General features: G+C 39.8%; 2 protein-coding genes across 2 annotated transcripts; one reads left to right on the top strand and one right to left on the bottom strand.

The window, feature by feature from the left end:
• Nucleotides 1-2,383: 2,383 nt before the first annotated feature.
• Nucleotides 2,384-6,578, top strand: LOC119295371 (methylthioribose-1-phosphate isomerase-like). The gene is made up of 9 exons (XM_037573785.1): nt 2,384-2,542; nt 2,647-2,702; nt 3,634-3,789; nt 3,941-4,040; nt 4,828-4,970; nt 5,050-5,155; nt 5,513-5,651; nt 5,738-6,006; nt 6,126-6,578. Exons 1-9 carry the CDS (start codon nt 2,477-2,479, stop codon nt 6,192-6,194), a joined length of 1,104 nt encoding a protein of 367 aa, XP_037429682.1. The 5' UTR covers nt 2,384-2,476; the 3' UTR covers nt 6,195-6,578.
• An 844-nt stretch (nt 6,579-7,422) lies between these two features.
• LOC119295370 (mRNA-capping enzyme-like) lies at nt 7,423-21,219 on the bottom strand. Its single transcript, XM_037573784.1, has 18 exons — nt 20,995-21,219; nt 18,573-18,756; nt 18,009-18,144; nt 17,691-17,842; nt 17,324-17,407; nt 17,193-17,255; nt 16,420-16,557; nt 16,137-16,346; nt 15,748-15,861; nt 12,977-13,026; nt 11,677-11,839; nt 11,470-11,592; nt 10,946-11,074; nt 10,764-10,862; nt 9,331-9,420; nt 9,152-9,236; nt 8,421-8,551; nt 7,423-7,876 (listed from the first exon to the last, which is right to left on the bottom strand). Exons 2-18 carry the CDS (start codon nt 18,708-18,710, stop codon nt 7,712-7,714), a joined length of 2,070 nt encoding a protein of 689 aa, XP_037429681.1. The 5' UTR covers nt 18,711-18,756; nt 20,995-21,219; the 3' UTR covers nt 7,423-7,711.
• Nucleotides 21,220-21,525: the final 306 nt, after the last annotated feature.

A 21,525-nucleotide genomic window follows, 5' to 3' on the forward strand; every position in this document is an offset into this window, starting at 1 on the left:
AAATACATCTTTTGATGTATATTTGTTTTACTATCTTTGTTTTTTGTCTGAATATTGTGAATGAGCAGCATGAACACGGCGTCTAGAGGAGCACACATAGCAATGGAGTGATGATTGATGAATGATGCCTTCGTTTTCTAGATGGCAAAACTTGTATAAAACACAGTCAAATGTATGTACCCCAAAACAATCTGACTAGGCAAAAGTAAATGAGTATATCTTGATTGGTGCCGAACATACAAAATTGTGGATACAACAATGGAGCTCTGTGGAGCAAGTGAGCAACTAGCACTTGCTATTTACCAGTTTATATAGATGCCACCTTTAGAGGGCCACTAAATATACTAATTTCAGGTTTCAGCCCATTAAAGCAATGCAATGACTCTGTACCTCCTCTCTTGTACATTCTTATTTCTTTTTTACATTACTATTCTCAAAATAGTGCAACGACAGGGTAACAAGATGATGAGTACGGTTACATGTACCGACCAAGTCGGCTTATTCATTCTCTTGACACTGTTGGATTTGTCTTGTAGTATGTGGCACTTACACAATCCTATATACTTGTTTCAAACCTTCAAAGATCATTTTTGTTTTGTAAATAGGCTTTATCCCAGTATTCTGGCATCACTTTAGTAGCAAGTAGATGTGTCTCTTCATCCCTGATTGCATTATGTATAAACTTTATGGATAATTAACCATACACGATTATTTGACACATTCTCAGAAAGACAGAGACATATCCGCACAAAACATATAACAATTTTGTTAGCTTATCAAGAAAAACAATTCCTAAGAAAATCAGTGAGGCGCGGCGTGCCGCCGCGCACTACTCGCTAGTACATATATTATGCTTGCATGAAGATGAGGCATTATGACCAATGCCATTCAAAATATGTTGCATGGATCAATTCATAAAAAAATTGTTGACTGGGCTTATGCTTTGATTTAATATGATTTGGCCTACAAATCTTTCAAGTCTATGAGAGGCCAAATCATTGGTGGTTTTATTATTGAGCATCGAATTTACGACATGCATAATGTTTGATATTAGCCTTGTCTCTTTAGTATTATGTAGATTACTTTTTCATAGTTGAATTCATAACAATGGCGAATGTGTTGGTGTTGTTTATATACCTCTTTATGGTGCTATTTTGTGTAGCCTCATCCGCTTAAAGTATTTTTTGCATAATAATCAAAGCTGAATATGCAATGTTATTCGGTTTGGGAGCCTTTGGTTGCCATAAGTGCTAAACATATTGAGGCGTTTGGTGATTCTTTATGAGTAGTGCAACAAATATCCAAAAGTTATCAATGTTTTGACGAATCACTTATAATTTATCTTAAAGCATGTTTAGATGTAATATTCTCCTTGGATTGCAAATTGGTCATATATCTAGACATGACAATTGAAATGAGTTGGCACAATAAGCATTCGGCTACTATGTTGATCATGGTGTATTGCATATCTATCAATAGTTGATGCTTAGTCTCTTCAACATAGGCAAGGCCGAACAAAAGCCCACTGCTTCGGCCACTAATGAATTTTTTATGCAAGCGAAAGGAAGCTCATTATTGATTATCTGTAAGATCCTAGCAACGGGATGGACAAGATGGTTCGGCGGAAGACTTTGTGATGCACATTGGTATATGAAATTTTTATTGCCGGACTATTGATGGTATTCTTTCTAAGTGTTTGAAAACTAAGCAATGAGTTGAGGAAAATCCAACCAAGTTCGCATCAACAAAGTTCAAGTAAGCAATGGGAAATTGCCCATATATAGTTATCACTCTAAGCATATAGATGGCCGATATATACTTATCTTCCTAAGCACATACAAATGAGTGTTGACATCATCCTTAAAACAAACACGGTGCAAATTATTTTTCGGCATCAAGCTTTGCCCAAAAACACTCTACAAAGTCAAACAACAAAATTCTTCCGGAAAGATTCGTCATGTCCTGCACTCCGTGTAGTGTATCTCTTGCGGAACTGCCCTTCAACTCCCGCGTTATTGCCAAGCCTGCAGGCCTTGGGGGGTGGGTGGCTGGCCGGCCTGCGTGACTCTTGCCATCGCCTGACGCTGACGGTGGCCGATGGCGAATGCTGCGCCGCATGATTTCGCACGTTCCAGTCTTCGCCCGGCTCACATGATTTTGTTTCCTTGGCTTGATTGACGTTAGCGGGAGCGTCTCGTGAAAGCCAGGTCAAACGCCGATGACGATGCATGCACGCCCAGCCCAGAGTCCAGCATATTTCCAGAGGACAGAATATCGAGAATACGAGGAACCCAAGGGGCTCGAGCGCAAAGTGGCAAAGGGGTCCCGTTTGGGAATCGGGACTTTGCTACGGCGCGGTGTACGCGACAACATAAAGGGCAAGATTGCGGCAGTGCGGAGCCCTTCTCACCTCCATCCTCTGTTCTTCACTTTTTTCCATCTGAGCCGTCCGAGTCTCTCCAAATTTCCGGCCAGAATGGGGGAATCGAGCGCGCTTCAGTCCATCCTCTACGACCGCGGCGCGCTTCGCCTCCTCGATCAGGTCCCGCCCTCTGCTTCTCCATGCGCCTTCTCCCGAGTGGAAGTGGTGCCGAGTTCTTCCGTTCCTGATTGGGGTCTTGATTTTTTTTGTTTGATGTGATGCAGAGGAAGCTGCCCCTGGAGGAGGTCTACATCGATGTCAAGGACTCCGCGGATGGATGGTGAGCTCCACTTTCTTCTTAAACCTCTAAGTTAGTAGTAGTATTTCTTTAGTACTAGTAGTATATGTATGAGGATGGATGTTGTCAGCGGAGGACACAGGTCTATTCAGGGTTTAATATTACCTAGTTTGATTTGCCAAAAGAAGGCACCGTGGTGACTGCCTTTGCGTTCAAGGTTTTACCATGTGCGCTGTTGGGATTGAGTGCGGGGGGTCATGGGGAATTGATTCGGCACTCTGGATTAAATAAAGAAGATATGCCTGCAAAAAAAAATAAGATATAGGAGGCGAAACCTGGCGGCGGCGGCGTCAATAATGCTGCTTCTGCGTTAGGGCTCTGCTGACTTTTCGGGCCTGCATACAAGTGGGAGAAGGGTGTCCCTTATTGGGCTCGGGAGATGGACAGGTATGTGGTCCGGCTTGCTTGAAACGGGCCAGGAAGATCAAGTGAAACGAAAAAGCCAGACAAGGAATTTGCTGACAGTAGAAAAAATTATTGCAAAACCAGAACTGACAAAGTGAGACTTGGTCTAGAGCACAAATCCGGTAATTAAATCCGTTTGTTACTGAAATAGTTGCTGACAACTCGAAAGGCTTTGGGGAATTACAATTTGAACCTGTAAATTCCATATAAATATTTTGATAAGTTGAATAATTCTTTTTGAAACTTCCAAGTACCTCGAAATCCTGTGCCTGCTGAAGGATATTGTTAAACTCAAGATATTGTTAGGCTCAGTTTATTATCTTTAAAGACGTAACTATTTGAACTTGACACTGATGAAATGATAGAACAGAATATGTAAATATAATAATAGTAAAAGAGAGTAAATACTAAATACAAAAATTATAATAAGTTTGTTGTATGCTCACATAGCAAAATTATATTTGTGCCTATGTCCGCACTGAGCATTCAACTTGTTAACACTATTCAGGAATGCGATCAGAGACATGGTTGTCCGTGGTGCTCCTGCCATAGCCATAGCGGCAGCACTATCATTGGCTGTGGAAGTTAATGATCACGATTTCACTGGTACACCTGTGGAAGCAGCCTTATTCGTTTCCAAGAAGTTGGAATACCTTGTATCCAGGTAAAAATTATTTAACTGTTGCGTGTTTGAACTTCAGGGTCTTATGCGCGATAACTTTGTTCCTGATATTCATGTTTTACATTGAAATGAATTTCTACTTCTGCCCATGCATATTATTCTAATCAATGATTTACTTCAATTTCTTTGTCAGCCGGCCCACAGCAGTGAACCTGTCTGATGCTGCTACAAAGCTTCAGAACTTAGTGTCAAGAACAGCTGAAACAGCAAAAGATGCCAAATCTATCTTTCAGGTGCCAAGCGGATTTATAGTTTCGATCCATCATCCTGCTCACTAGTAGTTCTTCAATACCTGAACAAACTCACTCATCGTGACCAGTGTGTATGCGCTTAATTGCCAGGACCATAGAGTTAATATGTCATGAAACTTTATGTTTCTTTTGAAACTAAACAGGAAACTAACAAACCTGATGATAGTAGGTCGCATGAGGCTAAATTCCCAAACTTCTAGCATCGAGCCTACTATCAGAACATTACCAATTGGTAGCATTTGTATGCAAACTCTGTCAGGCTGAATCGTGATGCCCTTGCTTGCATATTCACTACTTTGTCCAGTTCCTTGAAAAAATGGTGAATTCTTAGCTCTTGATGTGACTAATTGGTTGTGGCTTTTGGTTGGTTTTTAGCAGGGTAGTTTGGCCCACCATTTTTGCACAAGTGTCTCAGACTACTGCAGGCTGGTTTCAATAGGTGACCAGCAAGAAACCAGCAATGACTGCCTTCTGTGCGCAACTGTCTTGAATACTTGCATAATGGATTACTGATTAAACTGATGAATAGCATAATTCCATAAATAATGACCATTAGATGTTATGAGGTGATGACGAGTTGAAAAACCCTGGTTTTCCCTCTTGTTCATTTGAAAAACTATTGTCCCTTCTAAAAAACATTTTCCCATGTTGCCTTACCAGATTTTACGCCCTCATAAATTTTCAAATGGTATATATTTGTGAAATTTGATTATCTCTCTGATTGATGAAATTGTTGGTGCACCTGCTTAATTATCTTTTCTATATCCAGGTCTTTATTGAAGCTGCAGAGGCTATGCTAGTTGATGATGTGGCCGATAATAAGGCAATTGGCTCGCATGGAGCTGAATTCCTTCAACGGCAGCTTGGAAGTTCGAGAAACATCTCTGTTCTAACCCATTGTAATACTGGCAGGTAAAGTCATCAATTTTTTCTTGTATTTCTGATGCTCAATATCCTCATCCAGTTATAGTATTTTTCTTTTTTAATCTAGCCTAGCAACCGCTGGTTACGGAACTGCCCTAGGGGTCATTCGTGCTCTTCACTCTGGAGGAGTTTTGGAAAAGGCCTTCTGCACTGAAACTCGTCCATTTAACCAGGTAGAAATTCATTACACATTTGATGTCATAGTAATTTATGAATAATTTATCTTGTTATATTTTGTACAAGACATATTAAGTAGAATTAGCCACACCCCATATTCTTTCATAGCATATTAACGTCTTTGACATACCACGATCCTATGTGCTATACCACAGAAAAAATAGTTCAGTGAATCATCCTTCGAATAATTTCACCAACTATCTAGGCCGTCCATCTTGCTCAATCATTTCAGGTCAAATATAATCTTAGATAAGAACTGTTTGTTACCTATTCTTTACCACTTATTCGAAGGATAGATTTGCAGTGTGTTCACAGACATACAAAGCTCTCAACAATTTGTTTGTAATCTCCAGGGTTCCAGGCTTACAGCTTTCGAGTTAGTTCATGACAAAATACCTGCGACGCTGATAGCAGACTCTGCTGCAGCTGCACTTATGAATAATGGACAAGTTCAAGCTGTAATTGTGGGTGCTGATCGTATAGCTGCAAATGGTAACCACCCACAAGAATAATTCTTAAATCAACTGAACACCAAATATGCCTATTGCTGACTGTATTTTTGGGTATCGAATTTAAAGGTGACACTGCCAACAAGATTGGCACATACAACCTCTCAATTTCTGCAAAGCATCACGGCGTGCAGTTTTACGTGGCCGCACCAGTAACTTCGATTGATCTCTCCCTTCCGTCTGGGAAGCAAATCGTCATAGAAGAAAGATCTTCAAAGGAATTGTTGAACTCTGAAGGTGGTCTAGGAAAGCAAGTTGCCGCGTCAGGTATATCAGTCTGGAACCCCGCCTTCGACGTTACTCCAGCAAGTCTAATTACTGCAATCATTACAGAAAAGGTATGTTCTATATCACCACACTACTTACATGTTCCATTTTTCTTATGCTCTTTTGGTGTTGGTCTGTGCTGCATTATTAGTTGGTAAACTTCTTGTGCGTGTTTCCCCTTGATTCACAGGGTGTAATCACAAAGTCTGATCCTAATGGAAGTTTCGACATCAAAGGTTTCATCGAGTGTGCCAAGTGATGCTCTCTCCAGTGAGCATAGGTTGGCATGAATGCGGTGGAACATCCTTCTCACACAATTGATGATAGGATGCTCATGTTGTACTCCCGACAATAAGATCTTTCGAAGTGAGAGAAAAATAAAGTTGCGTACGAGATGTATTACGAGGATGAGTGTTTGTTATCCAAAAATATATATAAAAAGATGCATCTTTTGCTAGTGAAATTTAATGTATTTTCTAGCAATGAACCAAAACTCGGTTTGAGATGGAAGACGAGCAGTCGCTATCTGAAGAACAGAGGTGGGAATACTGAAAATTTACGTGCAGTAGTGGTCTTTACCTTCTAGTTGAAGTTGCTCCAATTTTCGTATGCTGTTTATATGAAAGAATTCATGTTTCGCTCAGCATTGTGATTATTTAGTGCACAACTACTGGAGCATAAACACTTACTCTGTTTCTCGTTATGCAGTCTATGAAAATTTGGAAGTTTGAACTTTGAATCAAAGGTATCGGGCCCGTAACATATGGAATTTCAGCATGTGAAAAGTACATTGAGATAAAGGTGTTCTTGACATGTTCATTTGCAACATTTCTCCAAATGCATCTTGCCTGGTGTCTGAAGCATGCAACATTTTCGCTCTAGTTCGCCACCCTTGTGTCAGAAATCTTTCTCGGTTCCTCGATCTTCACGAATCAGAAGGATCATTTTCAAGTTTTCCATTTCTTCATTTGGAACATCTTCTGGGGTACTTGACTTTTTGGCTATATTCTTTACCCATTTCATTTCAATTCAGCCTATTCCAACTGTGCACCTCCATTCCGCCTGGCGTAGATAAACTTGTGCCTGGGCCACATTGCCAGAGAATGTGGCCGCGAGGTGAGTCTTTACCCACACTTCTGGGGTGCCTTTTGTTGTGAACTTGGTTTAAAACCAGGGAGCTCGAAGCAAACAAGACGACCAACGCTGAAAACAAAAGGCTTACCAAGAACAACTATCCCAACGACTAATTTTGGAAACCACCTGCCAAACGACACTATAAACAGATATAGAGGACGGTTTGAATACAATACAAGACAGCCACATAAAACAAGCACCTGCAAATAAGACCGGCATCCACCTAGAAATGTAACGGGAATGGAATAAATGGATGGAGAGATGCCACATGCGACACTTGGTGTAGGATAATAAGAGGCACTCCCGAGCTCAGTGCACCCTCGCGATTAGGACACTTCCGGCAATACAAGACGAGACTTGAACACTCTCCCTCCCTTGTTAAAAGACTAACTATTCTACACCCATGAAACTAAGCCATAGGTGAGAATACAGAAACATGATACAAGATTTACAGGACTACTCTGCTGCGACAACTATATACAAGCGGTAGGCACACAACAAGTGCAAAGAATTAGTTGGCTGGCCGGCCATCAACATACGGCCCTAAACCTCTACTAATTACACAAGCTAATGGAACCAGCCGATGCCCAGCCCAGAGAGAAGGGGCAGCGGCGCTCTAGCACTATTCCAACAAGGCTAACACTACTGTGGTGGCATCTGCCCTCTCCGCCGATGTTGTGCCATCTTTGCATGGGCCATCCTTTCATCAGCCTTCTTCCTATCAGCATACATCGGGAGGGAAATTATCTCAGTGATCTCTTCTAGAAGCTTGTCTTCGGTTATATTGTCTGTGATGCTCCTCATTACCTGCAGATAACACAACGATACTGTCAGAGGATTACAGTAATTCAAAATCTAGCAAGGTGATGATTTCTTTTTCATGGAAAAAGGTAACAGTTATAGCAAACAAAAGAGGAAATGAAATTTTGCCTAATTAAAAAAATTAAATCACAATAAAGCTAACAAAGCTGAGGAGATAAATCTGAAAGTGCATCTATTGCAGGCACAAAAGTAACAATTTTTTTCAGGGGCCAGATTCTATTTAGCCTCTATGTATAAATAAATATTGTAATTTTAGCACACATCAATGATTTCAAATGAAAAAGATATATCTTTTTGTATTGAAAGAACCATGATTATATCCAGATGCACAGTATGTACTCCCTCCGTTTCTAAATATAAGCCATTTTGGAGATTTCAATACGGACTACATACGGATGTATATAAAAATATTTTAGAGTGTAGATTCACTGATTTTGCTCTGTTTGTAGTCCGTATTGGAATCTCTAAGATGTCTCATATTTAGGAAAGGAGGGAGTAAATTCCAACACAGATAAGGGGTAGAGTCAACCTTGCGATATGTGTTGATATCATTAGGAGTCGATTTATCGAATCTAACGCGTATGCAGACCCAACACTGTTGTTCCTTATTCCAAGAGCACTCAACAATCCTCCCAGAGATAGATGATGGATCTTCTCCATCTGCATAAGTTTCAGAAAACAAGCATAAATATGCAACCAATATGCCTCATCAGCTAGACCATGAATAGGGGAAACTACTCAAATTCCAGCATAACAGTAAGCAAGAAGAGCAAATATGCTCCTAGAATACAATGATTTAAGTCTGCAGGTCATTCAACTATAGATGTAGTGGTATACATAGCTGAAGGATAATATCCTCGGCAATTTTTAAATTCGTGGGAAAAAAATATTAGAGATTGCAGGCTCCCTACAAATTGGCTCCAAACCCATCAATGTGCAAATAAAGTGTTCTGGTAGACGAAGGTATAGTATAGATGCATAAACCTGGTCATGTTTAAGCTAGTCAGTCATTCCAAAAAAGCAGATGTAAGTCTTGGATATATGTTTTGTATTTGGAACTTACACGAAGTGAATAAGACTACAATGATGTCCTAATAAGATAAATAAGTTATCATATTCACAATTGCATGAGAAAATATACAAACTTGTCTATGAGAGACATGCTTTCATTGCAAGAGAAAATATACAAACTTGTTTATGAGAAACACGCTGTCAAGTGTGCAAAAATAAAATGACCATAAAAATTGCAGCACTACTTACTTGGAAATACCATCCGAGAACCATCCATGAGTTTCTTTTTGCCTCTCTCGTAAAGAAAAACGAGCTGGCGATTATCATTGCCAACCTGCACAATTAGGTATGACAAAATAAACCCCACCATATAAAAAAAACACTAAACCATTTAAAGCAACAATACTGGAAACAATGGCCACACAAACCTCAAACAAAAAGTCAACTGAATTCATTTCAGGGTATTTCCACTTAAGAAGACCTTCATGGGTGCGAGTTACATAAGGATCATCCCAGCCCTAATGAACAAGCACAAATAAAGGTGTGTTAGCCAAGACAAACAGATTGCACTTCTTGAAGCCCGAAATAAACTACTCCTAACCATGATAAGAATCGCCAATGATAGAAGTATAGACACATTATTCATGTACAGTCAGAGGAAGCTCAAGAACACACATAAGTAGGAGCGTCATTACAAATATTCAAGTCTATAACTGTATCAATAAATACAGATAGTCAACATGCATTCCCCTAAAAAGGCCGGTGTTGTTTGTTCATCACGTGGATAAATTATTGCTAAAAGGGACTACTCGAGCATGTGAAGAGTGTGTGTACTACAGCAACGGACCCACAGGAGAAAGCGACAATGGGCTCCAAGGAAGAAAGCTCTGGCCCTCTTCCTCTTCCCCTCCCTCTCCATCTCTCTCTCTCATCTAAGGTCTTCCTGAAGCTATCTTCCCCTGCCTCTCCATCTGTCCCTCTTCCTCCACTCCCTCACTTAAGATCTTCTTGTAAGTCAATGCATGATCTCATACTGCTCTCAAGCACAAAGAGACACTAAACACGGTGGTTACCCAGTGGTGCTAGCACACATCATGGCAGACTAAGCACAAAACAGGAAACATCTCTAGGGAACTTTTTGGAAGAATAGCATATCTTGGGCAGAAGCGTAACAAGAGTAACACCGAAAACATGAACTCTTGGTGCAAGGTGAACTAAATGGCCAATGGAAACAAACAGAAGAAATTTGCACACAACAGCTCAACTGCTGAAATTAATTCATATTGCTACCACAAAGCACTCTGTAGATTGATTAGCACATTTTCTGCCTTCAAGTATCTCACAAGACTATTTGTGTTCCTGATGATTAATATAGTCAGCTGCAAACTGAAATAAACAGCTCAATAGACAGGTTTGCATCATAATGCTACGAGTCTATATTGTTCTCAAGAAGGCCACATGACTTCTATGTATATAACCAGGATCCACTTCATGCTTGCAACTCAAACTGACATGTAAATTCAGGCAGTGCCACAACCAAATAATGTTAAGTTGCAATGCGGAAAATAAAATGGGAGATTAAAATTTAAGTAATAGACTACAGTTCAAATACTTAGAAGTCGTGGTAGTTTCCAAAAATCAGGGAGACTAAAATGTCAACATTTTTCTCTTCTGCTTGTAGTAGAAAATCCAAGATTATGTTACAAATGTAGTTTCATGAGGTTATATCAAAACAAATATAATCGTGTAGTTCACCATCATAGCTTGTTTTCTTCCTTAAGCATCTATGCATTGCATCAACTTGCACTGGAATTTCAGCTTTCAAGTTTCCAGTACAGTCACCGAAAGAAGACAAACATACCTGAAATATCAGGCCATCAGCATCATGGCAAAGTGATGGGATAAACTCCTTCAGTACCCTTTTTGCTGTATGCAGAAGCCAGAAATCCTTTCTCCGGGCCTGGTAGAGCACCCAAACATAAGAAATGTACTTCAACTCATCAAAATGGAACATTAAAATGTAGCAGGTCCGAATCCAATTACCGAAAATAGCTCCATATCATATTTGTACATTGGATTGCTCTTAGCACCACTCTCAAACATTTTTCTCTCGTTATGACGTGGCCGGATTATTTCATCTTCAATTAATCTCCACCTCTCAGAGAAAGGCAACTGCATACAAAAATACTATGAAATTAAAACTATACTAAGGCCAAGAACTAATTGCACCGATAAGGTCTAACTGTAACAAAACCTATCACAAAAGTACTCATATTGGTAAGATGATATGATAGACATAGAAAATACAAACTTCGATATTTACTTTGACAAAGTATACATCAATAAAATATGATGGCAAGTTGTAACACAAAGGAATAGTGTGATTACTATTTCCATAAACATGTGCAGCAACAAGAAATTTTGTAGTCGCTCAAAATGACAGAGGATGGACCACAGCAGTTATCTAAGTAAAGCATTAATAATAGACGAAGAGGCTGACTTCCAGGTAATAAAATCAACAAAGGGTGCTCAATATTCCTTCCATGGAAGGAAACTATAATAGATACCTTTGTCTTGGACACTGAATCAAGTGCCATCAGATCATACGCCAAGTACCTCCTCTTCAATCCTGAATCAGGTACTGTATCTATAATCATTTCCCCGTCAATCAATGTCATATCATGTGGACCCTTCAATTGGCAGAGAAATAAGGTTAGATATGTAAACAGAAATGTACTACGATGGATTCTCCTGCATCAGGAGGAGGACATTACTTCATTCAGGTTCCTATGGGGAAAGCGCATCTGAACTCTTCTAAAGCAAAAATTCCGATCAATCAAGAAACAACCATCCCTCATTATAAGCATCATATATCGGGTTCCGTCAGCTTTCCAAGTAGCATAATAGTATCGCTGTCTAAGTAGCTGCAGATTATCACTGCAATCAGCAAAAGAGAATGCATTAGAGAAAAGGCCACATAAGGGAGAAGGAGATAAACCAAAATAGATAATGGTCCATTCAGAACAATGGAATTTTGCAGAACCTTGCCTGTTCACCTACCATCTAAGTAACTATTGTTTTCTTAAAGCTAGCTGTTGCCACCACCCACTAAGTATTAGCTTGTAGGATCAGAACAAACCAACATCTTTTAATGTTAACACTAGGACAAGCTTCACGAACATTTACAGTGCCTTGCTTCATGAACACCTTAAGGTAGCTGTTAAAACCAATCACTAACCTTAGTATTACTAGCAAAGATACACACCCAATGCACTTTTTGTCAACTATACAAGTCATAAAAATATAACACCTCCTGATTTAGAACTCCTTTTTTTAATTTCTTGAAACTTGGTGCAGTTTTAATGATATAAAACGGTATGGCAACCATTACACTTTATGACAAATATTTCATGTGGAGCAGCAAACAAGGTCAGTAGTCATAGCGTCATGACTAAGGAATAAGGAATGGATTTTTGGTGAGACTCATCATAATTTCAAAAGAGAGGTTGCAAAGTTTAATTAGTATGGTGTAATTAAGGGATTAACTGTACAATTACGACATAATTTTCAGATATATCAACTTTTTTTTGAGACATCAGATCAGATTGGGTAGCTAAGATGGTATGCATCAACCCTAACTAGTACTCCCTCCGTTCTTTTTTGTAAGACGTTTTGGACAGCTGACATTGAACTGTTTTGTGCTCTGTCTGAATTGCCTAACGTCTTATAAAAGAGAACAGAGGGAGTACTCCTGTATAATTATAGCTAGATTTGACTTAACTGCAAACGAATCATCACTCTTTAATATATGAAAAGGGGGATAAACTATATGAATTGATACATAGAAGAAAGTACTCCAATTTCAGAATGAGGACAGCATGCGTGTATCAGAGATTCTTAAAAAGGTAGGGTGCATAGTTTCACAAAACGAACGCGTGTATTTACTCAACAGGTGCTGATTTGCAATTTATGATAATGCCTTACAAGAGAAATTTAAGAGAGAAAAAAAAGATGGTAGAATAATTTATTTAATATTATAAACAATATATGCAGTAGGGTTTAGCAGTTGGTTACCTGTCAAGAGAGACTGGGTGTGATCCTGGAAATTGTGCATGCCCTCTCGCCTATAACCAAAGAAAGGATATAAGAAAGAAACTTCTTTTGAAGCTAAACATACATAAAAATTGCAGAAACAAAATAATTTACAAAGATTGCAACATGGAAGTGTCAAATGGAAGTATCGCATAAAATAATTAGTTATGAACAGGTAAAACACACAGAAAACACACTATGATAGCATTATTTCTTAGTGTACGCTCTGTCCAGTTCGACCCAACCGGCCAGTACGCGTTGGGAAAATTCCATCGTAACGATTTACGACCAATACTGGTCCACGCGCTTGCTAGTCCCCTTCCTTCGTGAAAAAACAATTACTACATACTGATCCCAGCATTACTACACAGCAGTAATACGGTTACCATGCGTCATGATGGAAGCATCTCTAATTCCTTTGTTGGTAAAACAATTTGTTTCATTACCATCCACTCCATTCTTTTTACTGCTAACAATTACTTAGAATGGAGTAATGCGTTAACCAAGCAAGGGTGTGTATTTTTCAACGAAAAGGCACATGCAGTAATGCGTTACTACATAGCAACCTGATTTTACCACATTCCAGGATTGAAGCATCTTTTGCTGGTAAAATAATTTGTTTCATTACCATCCACTCCATGGGTGAGGGCTTTTGGAGGCCGAGCTCCACGGAGCTCGTTTTCAAAATACAAATTTCCACAAGGTGAAAAAATTTAAACTTGTTTGTATACACTTTCACACATGTGTATTGCGTCTGTGCAAATATTCAAAACCAAATACTTTCACACGTGGCGTACAGAAAAAAGACAAAAACGTATTTCTAGAATGGGCCAATATTTTTTGTTGTTGGGCCGGATTTTTGTTTTTTTTGTACAGCCTACAAATCACAACAAATTCAAATAATTTTCATACACGTTCCTGCGGAAATCTATTAAGTTACCGTGGAATTTTGTTTTGAATTTTTCTGAAGCTTTGAAATATAAATTTTGATTTTTTCAAAATACCGAGCTCCCTGGAGCTCGGCCTCCGTTGGCATTTTCCGCCACTCCATCCCTTTTACTGCTAACAATTAGTGAGCATGTAGTAATTGGTTACTACATATTAGAATGAATTTACTAGGTTTACGAGGCCGAGGGATTGAACCATCTCATTGCTTGGTAAAGAATTCTCGTCCATTACCATCTCTTCTATCTATATTACTGCCAAAAACTAATGACCTTCGGATCGGCACGTCGTAGACGATGCATGGTAACCAAATTAAATCCATTACTTTTTCTTAGAAACAGTTTTACCCTCAAATATTTTAGCGGTGGAGAAGCCTACTCCCGGTGTGACCTGCCCACCTAATTAGACCGGAGCGCACGCTAAGACGTTATGCGCGCTCGCTCACAATAGCGCATAAACTAAGCCTGAGCACAAATTCCTTATTCTGCGCTCCGGCCAGAACACGCGCTCGATGCTCCTCTAAACAACTCAACGCGCGCACGCTCGGTGCAGTTGCTTCCCACTTGATGGTAAAGCATGAGTAACATGTAGTAAAACACACTAACCACGTTACAACCGTCACACTTCTATTTGTTTCTAATTTGGTGGTAACCGATGGTAACCTGTTTACCATGTCCATCTTTATGAGGGAATGAAATGTGGTAATCCAAAGTAGTAGTTCTAGTAATTTAGTTATTTTCTGGAATGGAGGATCTTATATAGCCACGTTCTGTTCACTTTTCCATGTATGGTAACTACAAGTGGTAGATCTAGTAATTCATGGTAACGCCAAGTTGGGCTCAATTATAAATCTATGGTAACGCCACGTTGTACTTCTAGTAATGGGGAAAACTAAAATTTAATACTATTAGTAACGACGATGCCGTAATCAAATTAACATATACCCAAAGCTAACAACAATTGGCACGTACGGAAGTCACTGACCCGGCTAGTTAGCAAGGCAAATCTAGTGCTGTAATCATTTTACTATATTTTGCAAACCGTTACGAGGGTCTAAACCAAAAGAGATGTGGCTAATTTGGCTGGGTACCCGCAAAAAAAACTAATTTGGCTGGGCGTGGTGGTCTATGCAGCCAGGTAATCAATTATTGCTGTTACTATGGTTTTCATCCTTTTTACGATCAAGCGGAGGGAGGTTTGTTGGTTGGCTAATTTGGTGCCAGTGCGCGCGGACGTCCGGTCCGCCCAACTAGCCGGAGCGCACGATTAGCGATTCTATATATATATATATATATATATACTTTGAATGTTCATATTGAAAACGCCATAACCCATTTCAGGAGTCCAGTTTGATGACAGAAAGGCACATTATTTGCATATTATTTCACACAGCTTAGTAAAATAGTTAATATGTAGGTGCACACCATGTCCAACCATCACATCATGTGAAATGAGCAAATACTTGCATAAATACTTCCCGTTAGATTTCACAAGCTCTGCAGTACTTGACATACAGCAATACTGCATGCATGTACTCTCTGCTCACTTGAAAATTCGTAACATTTGAGCTATTCCCCCTCCATCCCAAAATATAAGGTGCGAGCATTTTCCCAGCAATTAGATGTCAACTTCGCATCATGTATTAATCCACGTGTGGTTGGAATAATCGTTGGTTAAAGTTAAATTTGCATAACATGTGCACCTTCTATTCTGGGATGGGGAGAGTATTCTACAAATAGCAATACAGGTGTTTGATGTTATCCACACAAAAATGCTAGTTGAGCACGAATAAAAAAATGTGTACTTACAGGGGGAAGTTCAAGCAAACGATAGCATACGATCCGCAGAGCCTCTTGCTGATCAAAAGGTACAGCGTCTCCCAGCACATCATCATTAGTGATGACTTTCTCCTCTACATCATTCTGCAAGATACAAGAGGATGTCTCAAGAACAAAACAATAAATCAGTTATCAGACAAATAATGTTGCTTGAAAATGAACAAACATGATCCATGATATGGTTGACTCCATCAGTAATGTTCAAAAGTAAAATTCAAATACTCAAGTAGAAGGTGCGAAGAAATAGAAGTTACATAGCAGTTTGTATTCCAACAATTGAAAAAGGATCAACGGGTACAAGGAAGCAGCCTACAATTACTTGGAATAATTTTACCTAAATAAAAGGGGAAAATACATACATGTACTGGTGAAACATCACCGTTGTCATCATCGTCATCTGGCTTAGCTTCACCATTTAGATCAAGATCGGAAGGCCTCTTCCATTCTGGTGTTGAAGGGCATGCTACAATTATATTCTCAGGAACCTCGTGATAAAATGAATACAATGCTTCAATGTAGTCCCTCTTATATATACCAGGAGGTCGCCTTTGAGCAAAAATACGTATTGCCTAGGGGGAAAATTGATGTCAAGACAAATAGTAGAACTACATTGAAAAAACACTCAGTGTCTAGTTGCCCTACCTCAGCAACACAAGAGATGCGTGTACGCATGAGGTAATGAATAAACATGAAACCTGTACGATTATGACCATGGGTACAGTGAACTAGAATATACTTGGGAGTTTTGGTATGCTTTTGTCGTTCAAGATACATCATCACCTGAAAATAGCAAAATAATTGCATAAATAGCTTCTGATGAGCTTTTTATATAGATATATGGTCGTTAATTAATGACCTACAAGCACATCAATTAACTCTACAGTAGAAAAAACTAACCACATGGAATGAAGAGTGTCTAATAAGAAAAGAAAGTCACCACAGCCACAAAAAAAGGTGAAGATCCATATGCATGTTTATATCATCAAACTCGTGCCCCGGCATATTGTTTTACAAAAAAAAAAAAAGGTGAGCTTGCAAGGACTATGCACCATACCAATGAACTGAAAAAACAAATCAATAAATATGATAAATGAAAAAGGGCTAGATACTCAAATGAGCAACGTGGTGTAAATTAGCACACGAAAAAACTGCTATGTGTTCACGTAGCACACATCATGATAATTATCGATCAATCCACAAATAAGTGGCTTGTCACTCAAGCTAAGGCGCCATTGATAACTACATCTTGGTTTAAAGCATCATGTGAAAGATACAAAGTGGGAAACAATTGGGGTGAAAAGGAGATGCCAAATAAGATATCAAGAATTAAGCATCAGACTGAATAAATACACACCATCCAGAATAATATATACTGATAATGTAAATATCTGTATCAAAAATATTGTTGTTGTTACCTCATAGACAAATGTGTTAACAGATTCATTATCTGGTACAGCATCTCTTCCCTTGCAAGGAATCTAAAAATGGAAATGCTTAGGAAGGAGTACTTCAAAATAAAAGATGTGTTTAAGCTAAGCTCTCTCACCTTGAGATGCTTAGTACCTTGCTTTGTCCACTCTGCTGGTGAGTAATATCGAGAAGTATTAGTCAGATCAATCACCAGTCCTATCTGAAAAAAGAAGAAGAAAAATTAATACAGAAGTAAAATTATCTATCGGTAACAAGTGGCTAACTAGGAACACATTCATACGGAAGGAAGGGGTGCCAATGGTATCAAGTATACACCCTTGATACAAATAAGAGATAGTTAAGTAAACTAAACATGTTGTAAGAGCACTTCAAATTGGCATTTTTTCTGTGTGAATAACCCATTTTGCATATAAATAGGTACAACATGCCCAGACATAACACATATGGTAAACACTAGAAATTATCAACCAAACAATACTTACTTCACGGCCAGCTTTTCTTTGCTTGTTTACTACTTGTTTGGAAGAATATCTTTTGCCAGGAGGAACTGATTCATTGAATGTTTCATCAAGAGGAACTTTGGAGGGTATGATTTTATCTATTGGCTCACCAAATGCAGGACAATCCAACCAACCTGAAATCAAACCATGAAAATACAAATACTAAAAATCCATTTATTTAAAAAAATACCATAAATAGAAATTGCCGAAGTGAAAGAGAGAATATAAGGTATAAAATATATATTTTATATTATCAACAATTAGAAGAGCTCGTTAGAAAACAATTTGACTTATTCATACCCTCAGGTGCCTCTTTAATCCGGCCTCTACCAACTTTGGTTGGAGGTGCATAATCATTCCTTATCTGCTGAGGGTGTTGCATTGAGCCTTCATCCTGGTGCTCTCTCTTCAATTTCCTCCGCCTCTCTTCACGCTCCTAGTAACAACAGCAGAATTTGCATAAAAATGATAGAGCTAGCAACACCAAATAAAACCAGTTTGCATGCTTTCTGGTAAGAAAACAAAAATGGGGCGGTTATTGTTTTTGCATGGTGCAAATTTAAGTGGAAAATGAAGTTACACATATGAACCAACTTTGCTGTAAAAACACAATCCCCACAAAAATGGATATTTCATTATGATCCTGATGCAGAGTACATCTACAATTTTTATCTTGAAAGCCGCAATGTACACATACATACCAAATTATCAATGATAACCATCTCTCTGTCAGTACTTTTCTTCAGCTAACAATGTTAACCTAGCACACATGTCTAATAAGACATAGTTTATCTTTCAATATAACTTACACAATGAGCAATTCACAGCAAATGGAAAACTATAACCAGAATGAGTACTACATACCCTTCGCAATGTTGCAACAGCAGACTCAACATGTTCCTCCTCATGCGCATAATCAGCCTCACCAGGTGGTTCTTCATAAGGCTGCTCATCCTCTTCTTCAGGCAATGGTGATGCGTTCAAATCCATAGAGAATGTCATTCAACATCCACTACATATATCCTTCAGATCGAGTTGAGACATGCACCTAATAACAAACACATTACAGATTTTCGGAAGTCATTAGTTAATTAGGAATAGATACAGTAAAAGGCATTCAAATCACTAGTGGAAAGATAATCAACTTTGAGATATGACAGCCACAGCAAGCTAAAATAAGAAAACAAGAAAATAAAACGGGTAGTTCGGAACTACGTGCAAGCTGAAAGACTAAGGGAGAAGAAACAGTTTACTAGAGCTTCATTCACAGATAATGCATTCTTAGGAACACAATGAATCCTACGGAAGGGTTCCATTCTTAATTTCTTATAAAAATCACAGATACGAATACGCATCACATGGCTATTACCATAACGACTGCCTGGTCCAGTAAATTTTAAGCTACTATTATATCTCCCATGTAAGACAGGTGATGTTTCTGTTTATAGATTAACATGATGCATAAACAAAAACGGAAACCCCAGATACAGGAATACGACTATAGATAGTGCAGGATATGGAACATAATAAAATATTTGTCACAACGCAAAACCACTTAGAACATGCATAAAGCCACAAACATAGTTCATAAATTCTTCTTTTAGGAAAAAAAGATAAGGAGATAGTTCTCGTTCGAGCATTAAACATTTTTCCTGCCACAACAACAATTAACCTAGTTGTAACATAAATATAGGATTCAATTATTACAATATGAAACGTTGATCTTCTTTCTGGATTATTAGTTCATTTGGTATTTTCCCTTGCTTATTTGAATGCTTAATGTTTTCCGAATTTGAATATCATTTGTTTTTTTTCTTAAAATTTGAATGGTGACAAATATTTCATGGCCCATTCATCACTCTCACCTACCCTTAGACAGCCTGGGCCAAAGCCCATCTCTCGTACTCTCTCCCTCCTCCCCTTATCCTCTTCCCATTGGCTGATGGGCCAAATGTCTCCCTTAAGTCTAACCTCTCTCATAAGAGAATTCTGATTTACGGAGCTCAGAAATGCTGACAATCTTAAAGTCAGTCAAAAATACTAACCAGAACTCCACCATCTCATTTTGTAAGGCATGAAAAAATTTCTAATCTTTCCCATATTGTTTGACAGGATTTGCCTCTGGTACTCAGTGTGGCTGTTTTCTTTCCTTTTTACCCCTGACGTACCAAGTGACTTACCGCTAATGTTCTAATTTCCAATCGCTAATCATAGGAGCGCTAGAGGAGCCTGCATGCTGAAGGGCCAGATCCCAGAGGGCCACAAACCGCATGCAAGAGGCGTGCAGTGAGGCTAGCGATTCAGTTATTGGCAGAGGATGTGATCACCCAATTATTAAGGAAATTAGTGATGGCACATTGGTTCAGCGAGCAAGGGGTTGGTAGGTTTTTATATGGCGTTAATTACCGTGCAGAAGGGGATAACGGCTAATAAAAAGAGACAGGAGTACCATTGAATGAATGGCATTGACTATTTATTAGCTCAGAGTCTCCGCAGAAAATAGAGGAAACAAACTATTAAAGGCTACTAGTCGTTAGGAGTGAAGATGAATTAATCATTTCCGCCAGAAAAAACCGAAATAACTATCAGGTTAGCATTGCATCACACATTTAAGAAGCAGAATGAATCCAATACCATGTTTTCGGATATGAAAACCCACAGTACTAAGAAAATATCCATCAGGATATGTATAGAAGGGACTTGTAATGCATGCACGAACAAGCAATATGCATAGACAAGAAAAGAAGACGATCCAAGTGACCAAGTCAAATCAGAGCATGCTGATACTCGCAGCAGTATAACGGCAAGAGTGCATATCTGCGAATTACTCCGACCCCTCTCTCACATCTTCTACCACGCAATCCATCAAATCGAAAAAAACATCAAATCAAACACCCAAAAGATTGCCACAATCGAGTGTTTTTCGACGCCATTGCTTCTTCCAGGCAATATAATGTTCTCGAATTGGGAAGCTAACTGGGGTTCATGGCTACAGGTGGCGAACACGCATGGAAAAACACAAGAACAAAACCACACCGTTCCGAAGTCCGAACCCACCATCCAGGCCCCACACCCTCCCCGTGCGAGGCGGCAGCGAGTGCACGGCCAGCCTCTAGGGTTGGCGACTCCGGAGGCCTGGCCGAATCAGCAAATTGCCCGCGCCACGAACACGGAACAGCACCAGCACCACACCGCGAGCTAACCACCGCACCACAAGCTAAGCATGGAGGCGCACCGCGCCGAGCGCACGCTGACCCAGGAGAGGAGAGAAATGAGCAAAGCGTACCTCACGCGCGACGGCTGAGGCGGGGGTCGAGACGCCGAGCGTCCCGCCGGGCAGAGCAGCGGAGGGCGGTGCCCGCACCGGAGAGCACCGCGGGGCGGAGGAGAAGGGGGATTGGGGGAAGGGTTTAGGGGAGGGCAAAGGATCTGCGGGTTAGGGTTTGGGAGCGGCCATGCGAAGAGGGCCCCAAACCGGTTCGAACCGAGTCGAGAGGAAGGGGAACGCGGAAGTGAGTTGCGGCCGAGGTGGGGAGTGGGGGTGACCTTTATGAGCGTGAGCTCGGCGTACCACGTGCTCGCGTGCACGCGGCCATCCGGGCGCTGCCACCCGGGCGCTTTGCACTGGTAGAGCCGTGTGGCGCACGGCGGGCTGCTGCTCACGAGCGGTGTACAGCCAAGCCACTGGTAGTCCATCCCACTTAAATTTTTTTAGTGGAATCTCACTGGATAGAAAAAATAATAATTGGATTATCCCACTTAGCCCATTGGGAGCCCACCTTGCCCCTGTTAGCTCAGTAATAAAGCTTTGTGAGAT

Source organism: Triticum dicoccoides, chromosome 4B (genome assembly GCF_002162155.2).
Source record: "Triticum dicoccoides isolate Atlit2015 ecotype Zavitan chromosome 4B, WEW_v2.0, whole genome shotgun sequence".
Classification (NCBI taxonomy): domain Eukaryota; kingdom Viridiplantae; phylum Streptophyta; class Magnoliopsida; order Poales; family Poaceae; genus Triticum; species Triticum dicoccoides.